This window comes from Coenobita brevimanus, chromosome 26 (assembly GCF_032717465.1).
Source record: "Coenobita brevimanus isolate Jiangsu-jjx chromosome 26, ASM3271746v2, whole genome shotgun sequence".
Classification (NCBI taxonomy): domain Eukaryota; kingdom Metazoa; phylum Arthropoda; class Malacostraca; order Decapoda; family Coenobitidae; genus Coenobita; species Coenobita brevimanus.
The window spans coordinates 9,634,756-9,646,953 of record NC_136979.1 but is presented as its reverse complement, the minus strand read 5'-3'; the positions used below and the strand labels follow the sequence as shown (position 1 = coordinate 9,646,953).

Here is a 12,198-nt window from a genome sequence, read left to right as displayed (position 1 = left end):
TTCCAGAAAAAAACAAAAAATCTTTGTAAAACACTGGTCATGGTGCTGTAAGGGCCAGCACCTGTTGTGTCAGACGAGCCACCCATCTAAAAATAGACTGAATGCGATAACTTTGTACACTACTAACAAACACTGGTTTCAACTAATGACCTTATATAAAGTACTATAAACCTATAACAAACCTTTCTAGGCATCAATCAGAGCCATTTGGTAAGGATTAGAATTGGATCATAACAGGGAAATTACCGTTCATATTCAAGACACAGGCTAGGGAAAGAGTGAGGTTGAGGTGGGGTGGGGGGTCCCAGGCGGGGATGAGATATACCCCAAATGCAGGGGAGAGATGGTGTGAGGATAATTTTGGTGAGAGTAGACAGACACAAGCTGATCATGCCAGGGATATTACTGTGTCATTCGGGACAAAGGATAGGGAGGGAGATGGAGGTGGAGGTGGAGGTGGAGGTGGGGTGGGGGGTCTCTGGTGTGGGTGAAGGGGGATGAGACACACCCTCAATGCAGGGGAGGTGGTGAGGGGGTATTATGGTGGGAGGAAACACACACAAAGCCATCTTAGCAGGGGAATTTCCGCATCATTCGATGTAAAGGGGGGAAGGAAGGTAAAGGTAGAGGCGAGGGACATCCCCCCCATACAATTTAGATGTGGTTGGTGGGTAATTTGTGTGGGAGGGGACAGAGTGGGCTGTGTCCAATCAGCCAGAGGGAGGTGGAGAAGTGGCTGGGGGGGGGAAGGGGGGCCACAAATCAGGTGAGGGGGTGGTATCTTCCTTCCCACCACCTCACCCCCTAGTTCTGATTGGGTAGGAACCATTTACATTATAAAAGGGGCTGGCCTAGTGCTCGGCAGTTTTTGACAGACCTTCTACAATTGTCAGTCATAGGACTCTACATGGCAAACTTGCAGACTGATGATCGTTAGTCATAGCACTTCAGAGGTTTACCTCATAAGTGCTGGTAGTATTTATGGATGTCAACCACTGCTATTCATGGATGTCAACCAGTGCTAGTTCCAGTGTCATGCTTGGATGTTGACCAATGCTGGTGCTGGCAACCTAAATTTAGCACGCACTGTAGGTAATGGAGGACAGTAATTGTGACAGCCACGGTCCCAATCTAGCCCTCGCCGAAACATCTAGTGAATAGCAGTGTCATGTTGCACATTTGATTATTTACAGGCACTCACTTCATGCTAAGGAATCTTTGTGTGTGGCATGTGTTAATGTAATTTTGTACGGTAGTGAGACCTGGACAGTAAAGGATGAGGATATTCGTAGCCTCAAACTTACAGAAATGACACTGATTAGATGTGTAGTGCACCCTTGAATGTGAGGCCTGGGACGGCGAGTTTACGATTGATTGAAGAGTTGAGAAGATGGACGGGACTGGAGTATATTGGTGTTGTAATGAGGAGGGGTAGATTGAGATGGTTTGGGCATATGGAGAGGATGGGGGATGACAGTTGGGTGTGGAAGGTGAGAGGTATGAACGTTGGAGGTAGAACTGTGAGAGGCAGACCAAAAAAAGCCTGGGACGAGGTCAGAGAGTGTGACCACAGGGATAAGGGACTGAATAGGGAGGCTGCCAGAGATCAAGCAGCATAGAGAGCTGCCATTAGGTGACCAGGGCTGATGCATGCAGGCATATTGGAGCCTTTTATAAACAAAATGAAAATGGATACAACTTTGAAAGTGAGTGCAATAAAGACATTGAGTGAACAGTTGCACAGGTACCAAGTGTATGCATTCTGTGCATTCGTCTTTTAAGACAGACTGTATTTATGTGCCATTGGACACAAATCAGGATGAATGATCCTAAACTAGTGGATAATGGCTGCTTTCAGTAGGGCATAAATAAAAAAATAATTGAAGTACTTAGCTTATATTTCACTGAAATATCTACCATTGGTGACAATAGCCAAAATAAAAGAAGATAACCCATGATAACTAAAACTGATGAGAGGCAGAGATACGACCACAAGTCAGTAATCAGACATGACGAAAGTGGCAGCTGAGAGTTGCCTGTATGCTCCAGCTGATGGACTTATTCCAGCTTTGATCCATCCATCCATCCATCATCCAATCCTATGTTGTCCCATGAGGAGCGTAGGAGCCTGGGGCTAGGCAAGTTGGTCCTGACATTTAAGATGAGAGTGACCAGTCTCACTCATCCGTGAGTGGCATTACGTGAGCAATAAACCCTAACCACCCCTTGGATATAAACCTTCACCGGCTCAATCCAACTAGAGCCCCTTAATTACCCACTAAACCACCAGGCGCCATAATTTGGTTATATAGTTACCACCATGTGTAGTAAATGGTTTCCTGGTGTACAGGAAACCATTTGGCTTGTCACTCAGTGTAGAGTCACCCACAGGCAGAAGGAAGAGGAAAGAATGAAGGAAAGAAAGACAGAAGAGGAAGGAAAGAAAAGAGGAAAGGGCAGACACCCAAAGCAGCACTTCATCGAGTGAGTGGATGGTGAGCGTCCCCACCTAGGACCATTCAGCTTTGATATATGATATTTTTTAACACTGCCACAACATGACCTCTTGATTATGTTGTTACAATTTAATGGAGGGTAATTATTCATCTGGTAATATATTGGAAGGGAGGTAGTGGAAGTGGTATGCTATAATATTGTTCAGATTGTTTTCATGTTCAAAGGAAAGAGGAAGACAGTATTCTATCTATCTATATACCTAGGCTGCTTCCCCCAAGGAAAGGGAGGTAGCCGAGACAGGACAACTCACTCTCCATTTACTCATCCATTCAAACACATTCATTCGCATCTTAGCCCCAAAGGGGAGAACGGACAGATCCTCACCGCACCACACCGCACAAGGGTCAACTGGGCAATGCAATCAGTGACATCTGCAGCAGGGCCCGACAGCAGAACTGGTTTACCCCTGCCACATCATAACAGACCCATCCCCTTACCCGCACCTGACCTGACTAGCTGATCAGACCAAATGCGGGAGAATATCCCCTCAGGGCTGCGTCATCACTTATTCATTCACAATTTCTCTCCATTTATTTCTGTCACGCACAGCCACTCTTCCTTGCTCAACAGACATCCCTCTCGCATCCAGCGCTCTCTTCACACTGTCCATCCATCCTATTCGTGGTCTTCCTCTCAGCCTTACACCTCTCACATCAGATCTAGTTATCTTTTTCACCAATCGCTCATTATCCATTCTCTCCATATGCCCAGACCATTGCAACACCCTCTGCTCAACTCTACCAGCCATCTCCCGAACAACTCCAGTTCTCCTTCGCACTTCATCATTTCGCACCCGATCCATACGCGTCACTCCACACATACTCCTCAGACATCTCCTCTCCATTACATTCAAACTTTTCCTCTCTGCTACACCCATATTCCATGTTTCAGCCCCATATAATGCAGTCAGTACCACAACACCCTCATACAGCCTTCTCTTTACATCCATTCTAAGCGAACGACATTTAAACACTTTTTTCATTCCTCCCAGCACCTTTCCTACTTCATTTATTCTAAACTTCACTTCTGCAGTCCAGTTAAATTTGGGCAGCTTAAATTTTTAAAACAAATGACCTCTAGACAATACTTCTTTCAAGGAGGAATTCTCTGTTGCATTCCAGTCATGATGCACAAGAGGCCATTTGCTTTCATTATTTCATCCGTTTCATGTAAACGAGTTGAATGTTATATCAGACATCTTAATAACACATTTTGCCAACTTGATCCATCCAGTGTGTCACACTTGCCAGATGGGTATTAACATGCAGCAGACTTTAAGTGTAAAATAGTAAACAAATGCTTCTTAAAAGGTAACTCTGTGCTGTTTGAGAAAGGTGCCTTGCTCCTGCCCCTATCTTAAGAAGCTTGGTCTTGATGTTGAGAGCATGTTAAACTATTGTCCTTCTCCAACATGTTAGTCTTCTTCAAGATTATTGAGTGGGCTGCAAACACACTTGGGTACAAACATACTGGGATAGATGGAACCAGCTCTAAAGAATTCATGATCAAACCATAATCAGACCTGATACCTATTAGTTGCAAAGCAATTGTGCTTCTTGTTACCCCACAGCCATTCTAGGGACAGACAATACATAAATGCCATAAACACCTTATTGTCCTTCTCACATGCCTTCTCCACTATCTGTCTCACTGCAAATATTTGATCCACGCATCCTCTGACACTCCTAAAGCCACCCTGTTTGTCACTTACTAGGACTTCTGGTATCTCTCTTGCTTTCTGTATAATAATATTCATTTACACTCTCTATAATAATTCTTCCATATATATGGATGGGGTGATGAGAGAAGTAAAAACATGAGTAATGGAGAGAGGGATGGCATTGGTAATGAATGGTGATGGGTGGAATAGCTCAAATTTGTTGTATGCTGATAATGTAGTGCTACTTGCAGATACCGGACAAGAACTTGGTAGAATAGTGCAGAGTTTTGTAGATGTCTGTGAGTGTCATGCCTTGAGAGTAAATGCAAAAAAGAATAAACTGATGGTTATTGAGACTGAAGGTGACTCCCAGTGTGATGTTACAGTGAATGTAGAGAGACTGGAATGGGTGAGAGACTTCAAATACCTGGGTACAGTGATAGAAAAGAGAGGATAATGTGCAACAGAAGTGGAAAGTAGAGTAACACAAGGAAGGAAAGTAGCTGGTGCTATGAAGGCCTTGACAAGAAACAGAGGCTTGAGTGTTGCAGCTGCATGAGGCGTACATGAGGGAGTGTTAGTGCCAACTTTAACGTATGGATGTGAGACTATGGTGTGGCATGAAAATGAAAAGTCAAGAGGAAGAGCAGTGAAGATAGGACTGCTGAGGAATGTATGTGGAGTACAGAGAGTGGATAGGATACAGAATTATGTGGTACATGAAAGATGCAGAGTGAGGAAGTCTGTGGACACCAGCACTGAAGAGAGTGTCCTGAGATGGTATGGTCATGTGGAGAAAATGGATAACAATAGAGTGGTGAAAAAGATATATCTGAGCGAATTTGAAGGAGGATGGAGGCAAGATAGGGCAAGAAGGTGCAGGGATATGGTGGATGAGTGTGTGAAGAAGAGAGATATGGGAGTTGGTGTGGCTAAAGGACTGACAAGAGACCGAGCTGGATGGATGAATTTTGTGCGGAGAAGCACATAACCAGGAATTTGGCACCCCTTTTCAGTGTGACAGTGTTCAGATTGGCTCTGGCAGATAGGTATGTGTGAAGCTACAGAACGTGGTGAAATTTTTTTGGGCCTTTCTGATGGAGCCAGGATTTCGAGGGCTTGAATGATGAGAGAATGGAAGTGTGGCCTATTGGATTGGGCATACTTTGGTTTTCCGGATATTGCTACTCCTTGCCCTGCCCTAGGGTGGGAAAGGAGGTCTGGATGATGATGATGATGATATAGTAGATCAGCTTGTACCATTATTGGAACAAAACTGAGTTGTTCCCCCCATTCAGTTGGCATAGGATATACCACTTAACTGAAACTACGGTAATGAAAATTCTTGATCTTGTTCTGACCGCCTGCAATGGAGTGTCCTCTCTCTTGGTTCTGTTTGATTTGTTTGTGTTTTTTGACACAGAAGATCATGAACTACTGCTAAATGACCTGCATTTTTATGGTGTCTCCTTAAGTTGTATCTGTTTGACAGGTCTCAGGGACAAGTTATGGACAGCATTTACTCATGCTCATTTCCTCTTATGTTTGAGTTCCACAAGGTTCTGTCTTAGTTCCTGTTCTGTTCAGTATATATAAGTAGTATATTGTCTCTGCTTGATGCGTATAATGTATCATATCATTTTCATGCTGATGACACCGAACCTTATGCTAAGATGACATATTTATGATACCAAGAATTAACTAGAATTCCTGATGACTAATATTTAAATCCAGTTGGCAAAGAGGAGACTGAACCTAAATGATGGTACGACAGAAATCATTATTATTCAAAGAAACAGGAAGGTTGGTAATGCTGATAATGCCCTGACTCTGAAGATCGGTGTCACAACTTCTGGCAGCTAGTATTGTCTGAAACTTGAGTGTATAATTTATTTCAAAGCTAAATTGTAAAGAACATACTAATCATGTTGTCAGAGGTTGTAATCTGCATCTCAGAAACCTGTACTTTGTGAAACAGTTGCTGAACACACTTTGCCTTTTAAGACTGACCCATGTTATGGTCTTGTCTTATGTTGATTATTGTAATTCGTAATGAATTGGCCCCCTGAATAATCTATGAACGAAGCTTCATTCTGTGTTAAATTGAGCAGCAAGGCTTTTGTTTGGCTCCCCCTCCTCCCCCCCAAGAATTCTGACTACCTCATTTCTCATTGAGTTGCACTGGCTGCCACTGGAAGCTAAAATTGAATTTAAACTGTTATTACTTTCAAGGTTCATAAGTTTGGCAGACTGAGTAGGGAGGCTGCCAGAGATTGAGCAGCATGGAGAGCCACCATTAGGTGACCAAGGCCGATGCATGCAAGCATGTTGGAGCCTTTATAAATGAAATTAAACAATACAAAATGAAACGAACAGACTGGTTATCAGCCAGGTTAATGATAAAGATGAATACTGTAGTGTACAGTGTTACTTGTTTGTGGCAAGTGAGAGCCATGATGAGTTTAATTAAGATGAGAAAACAGTTTTCATCATACAGGTAATACCTGACTGAGTGCCTTAGTAATATTTTTCTTGAACCAGTAGTGCAATAGTCTTATTGAGGATTAAGAGTTATGTTGGAACAAATTCCTGGCTTATAGTAAGGACTGCCTGTACTTTCATGATAAAAAGTTTCTGACACTTCCCTTTTGTCTGAAGCAATGAGAGTTGACAAGAGAAATATTTTTGTTATGTCAGTATGAAGCCTACAACAACGGAGTATCAGATAGAAGGTTGCTCTTTGAATTTTAAGGAGTAATAAGTATTGTGGAAGATAGATCACAATGTTGACAGGGGATTTTTGGTAATATTTTGCTGATGACAGAATGGCACAGTGCTGTACAGGTATGTTGTATACGAGGTCTGTTCAGAAAGTATCCAACCTTAGGCTCTAAAAAAATGAATAGCTAACCTGTGGAGCTAGGACACTAATCCTCCCTCAAAGTAGGCCCCTTTTGACGACACATTTAGCCCACTGTAGTCTCCACTGCCTGAAACATTTTTCAAAGTCGGTTTTCGATATTTCGTGTAGGCGCTTCATTGCAGTGGTCATGATCTCTTCTCTCGTCTCAGATCAGGAACCTATCAGCAGAGTTTTGAGCTTGGGGAATAACCAAAAGTTGCATGGAGTCGTCTTGTGAGTTTGGAGCCTGCCAGACCTGTGGGATGTTATGCTTGGCCAAAAATTAGTGAATCAGTTGAGAACAATGGGCAGGGGCATTGCGATGGTGCAGCTTCCAATCCCACTTTCCAAAGATTTGGTCTCTCCCGCCAAACTGCTTCTCAAAGACGACGGATAATGTTGAGGTAGCAATGTTTGTTGACAGACTGCCTTTCTGGTGCGTATTCGTGATGCACAACAGCAACGTAGTTGAAAACAACTGTCAACGTGCATTTCACCTTGCTGCGGACCTGTCATGTCTTTTTTGGCTGAGGTGACCCTGCATGTGTCCACTGGGACAATAATGCCTTGGTTTCTGGGTCGTACCCGGACACCCAAGTCTTATCTCCGTTGATAACAGACTTCAGAAAGTCTGGATCGCAATTTGCACACTCCAGCATGTCTTGAACAACGTTCATCCGAGAGAAATCATGATGAATGCGACAAAGCACTTGTAGGAGATACTGAAATCTGACTTTGAAAAATGTTTCAGGCAGTGGAAAGAACACTGGGCTATGTGTCATAAGGTAGAAGGGGCCTACTTTGAGGGGGATTAGTGTCCTAGCTCAAAAGGTTAGATATTTATTTCTTTAGAGCCTAAGGTTGGATGCTTTATGAACAGACCTAATAGTTGAAAGACAGGACACAAGGCTAGCACTGGCAGGGGTTGGCAAGGTTGTGCTCATGATAGTACTGTATAGTTGCCTTTATTTTCATCTGATACCATATTTAATTAGTTTGTTTATTCCTACAGTCATGGATAATGTAGTTGGTTTGTTTATTCTTGATGCTATGTACAGTTGGTTTGTTATATCTGGTAGAGCAGGGACACTCCTACATCTTCGTAAGTGAGTCATGGTTACAAATAAAGTCTCCATTGTGACTGCACCTGGCTAGCAGCAGAGATGCAGGGGGTTTGAGCTCTTCATCAGGGTATTATTTTCCTAGCCATCTATTTATTGTCTTAGAAGTTGTCTAATGCTTGCCACAAGAGAAACTGCAGGCTCTACAGCCACCCATCACTACTTATTTCTTTTTCCTTATCCCATGATTTCCTACCAAAGTATGCCTTCATTGAATCTCATGAGTCATACTCTTAATTCAGAACATCAAAAATGTTTGTCAGAGGTCCCCAAATAAATTAGTGATAATATTGTATGCAAATGGTATAAATGGAGAAAAGAGGATAATTATGACACAAGAAATGGTACTGTAGATGATTTTTAGTCACTTTTAGTCAAACAATTATGGAACTTTTTTCTGAAGATTTTCCTGGACTCCAAAGATAGGCTGTGTTTTGAAGGTCACTGCTCAGTATTGTTAGTGCTGTTTAACCCCGGTCTGCATGACCAAGCAGACTGCATTTAAGCAACTGCCCTAATGAGGTTGTCCCATAGGTTCTGTATGTTGATGTTATGTCCTCATCTGGGTGTATCATGTTCTTTGCATATAGTTTCAGTTTGTGTCATATCTTGTGGATCTAAGTAACAAGCATATCATATGTTGTGTGTGACTCCACCCAGCCCAAGTCTAAGTTTGAGTGTAAGAGGGGTGATGTTCTGATCCAAGCCTAGCAGTGTGAATTTCATCATCTCTGTTTAATAGTACCACTAGTGGGTGGATGTCTGCTTGTGATATAGTGTTGTAATCTAGCCGTCATATTGCCCTGCATGTGAAGTGGGTGTGTAGGTATTTATTTATTGTTAGTGTAGGAGTCTGGAGGTGCGATGTTGTTAAAGAGGGTCTGGTAATGTTTGTGTAGGGATAATTTTATATACCCCGTTGTATTGTTTGATAGTGGTAGGTGGGGGCACTCACCATCCACTCACTCGATGTAATGCTGGTAAGGGTGTCTGCCCTTTCCTCTCCTCCCTCCTTTCCTTCTTTTCTCTTCTGTCTTTCTTTACTTCATTCTTTCTTCGTCCTTCTGCCTGCGGGTGACTTTACACTCCCTTTTTTGTCTTTCTTTCCTTCATTCTTTCCTCTTCTTCTGCCTATGGGTGACTCTACACTGAGTGACAAGCCAAATGGTTTCCTGTACACCAGGAAACCATTTACTATGCTGGATGGTAACCATATAACCAAATTATGACATCTGGTGGTTTAGTGGGTAATTGCGGCGCTCCAATCGGATTGAGCCGGTGAAGGTTTATATCCAAGGGGTGGTTGAGGTTATTGCTCATGTAATGCCACTCAGGGATGAGTGAGGCTGGTCATTCTCATCTTAAATGTCAGGACCAACATGCCTAGCCCCGGGCTCTAACGCTCCTCATGGGGCAAGGTGGGATTGGATGATGGATGTATTGTGTGATTCTGTCATTTAATCTCTGCCACACTCATCGGCTCATATGAGGTGATATGCAGGCTACCCCTCGCCGCGCTGAATACCTCATATGAGGCAGTGGATCTCCTCGCCATAATTTTAATTATGAGGAAGTGTCAGTGGTTTCCCTGGGAAAGTTGAGTCTCCTCCTACACCATCAGAGCTATTGCCAATCCCTGCCACACTGCAGTTGCCAAATACAGCATACAGTATTTAGTATCAGATATGCAGGCCACCCCTGGCCGCGCTGATCATCTCATATGAGGCGATGGGTCTCCATGCCATGATTTCAAGCACGGGAAAGTGTCAGTGGTTTCCTTGGGAACACTGAGTCTCCCTGTACACCATCAGAGCTGTTGACAATCCCTGCCATACTGCAGTTGCCAAGTACTGCATATTTAGTAATTCAGTTGTTGTTTGTAGCCCAGCAATGGCGGATTCACATCCACCTACCTCCCATGGTGCTGGTGAGTTATCACCGCCCACACACCCACCCAAGAGGCATAAATTACAAAAAGATGAGGGTGATGAAGCATTCTGGATCAGAAACACTTGATCTGATGACAAAAAAATCAACTTACTATTAAAATAAAAAGTCCCCCCCAAAATGACTCAGGGAAGGTAATTGGGTTGATAAGAATTTGTGCGCCGTGGGTTAATGATTGAGGTGGTGTGTGTTGGCACAAGCTGCTGCATAGAATTGTTTGCCTCTCATATTTAGATAATCCCTGACAGCGAGTACTTTATCTTCAGAATGTAAGTGGGCTACAGGACTAGTATTGGTGTAGCCATAGGTGATAACAATGGATATTGCTTAATGCTTGCTAATTAGGTAGCTTTATGGAGTGCATGTATCGTTGCTTATGTCTGCGGTTGTACATGATACTCTGTCAGCTTTTGCATTTCATCACCCTAATCTTATATTTATTAAGGATGTTATTTAGCCTGTCATTCATTGTGTACTGTATATTGAATAGGTCAGAAAATAAGCTTTTCATTTATAAAGAAATTTCCATCTGAGCCATTGACTCTGCGGCAACTGGATTAGCGGGATGCCCAACCTGGGATGGAAGATTACCCACCATTCCACTGCTCACAGTTAAGGCATTTCCATTTCTTTTCACTCTTGACACATCATGTTTATGAGAATCAGCTGTGGGTGAAGGAACAAATATATTCTCTTTCAGTTTAGGGTTATTAGCCAAAAAAGGAAAGCGAGAGGAAGAGGAGATAAAATTTAGGCAAACATTGGCCTTTAACTGTAGTGGCTACTTATTGGTTACAGGTAACTCTTCCCAGTGGTGAGAAGCAGTACATCAAGTTTGCTTTGTTGGTGCTGGCTGCTGGGTCATGGACGGGGCAGGTGGGGCGGCTGGCAGGCATTGGGGAAGGGACTGGCCTCATGGGTATTCCTATCCCTGTAGAACCAAGGTAAGTTTAAGTGTGGCAGAGAGACAAGAGAAGGATGACATGATTTCAGTTCCTATCCTTGTGGAACTAAAGTACAGGGTATGTGCATGTGTGACAAAGAAATGAGAATGAAACTATGAGTTATTACTTTGATTTATTCTTACTGTATCCAGAGAAGTGAATATAGGTTATGATGACTTTTGGGATGCAAGGGGTTAGCTGCAGTCTTCTCAGTCCCCTTGAGATGGCATATTGTATTATTTTATTCTTGCTGTCACCAAATGGTTTTATTCTAATTAGGAATGTATCAGTATCTGTCAATGTACAGTATTTATAGCCAGAAATCTTAAATCCCATAAGGGGTGCCTACCTTTATTATTTCCATGAATACAAAAGATTTTTCCTGAATTAAATAAAATTGTCAAGAGGGAGCAAGATTCCACTGTCACTTGATGTGCTGTGTTCATATTCAGTAAACACATGAGATCTTTGTTGTTTCTGGCCCCTTCAGTGCTTAACATCCTCCCAGAGTTGAATAGAATCATCTGGTGGTAATAAGAAAATGTGAAAGATGTCATTGGTGTCTTTGGAGATTTCTGAACACCTCTTTCTTTAGTGATATATTCTGCCTGTAACACCTCAATACCCTCTTGTATGTAATGATGCATTCTGTTAGTATTGGAAGGAAATACTGTATATGGTAAGGTGTAATACAGTATGCAAAGGCACTAACAAGGAGCCTACCCTTGGTGACACTGTGCACTCTGGGTGGAACATCCATGGCATCCACAGGGAAATCAGACCTCCACATAATATTTCCTTGCACCTCACCATGGGAAGGACCCTGATACGACTCTGTCAAGGTTCTGTCAGCCGCAAAGGGGGCTTCGGGTCCCTCCATGTTTTATGTACTAGTGATGGTCTGAATGCATGTTTTTCAACATTCGCAAATGCAAATGTGAATATGAATTTTCAGCATTTGAGAATACAAAAGCGAATGCGAGTATTCTGCTTGATGGCATAGAAATGTGAGTTATTCATATTTTTTTCTGTGAATTAATTTCGTCTCTGTCTTCCTTTCCTTCATTCTTTCCCCATCTTTCTGTTTATGGGTGACTCTACACTGAG

General features: G+C 42.7%; 1 protein-coding gene across 1 annotated transcript in view; it reads left to right on the top strand.

Annotated features, from left to right (window-relative positions):
* Positions 1–12,198, top strand: part of LOC145394179 (FAD-dependent oxidoreductase domain-containing protein 1) — a 129,493-nt gene that overhangs the window by 79,151 nt on the left and 38,144 nt on the right. The window contains exon 5 of the mRNA XM_080268162.1: positions 10,946–11,091. Coding sequence (XP_080124288.1) covers positions 10,946–11,091 — 146 coding nt within the window. The remainder of the gene's footprint in view (positions 1–10,945; positions 11,092–12,198) is intronic.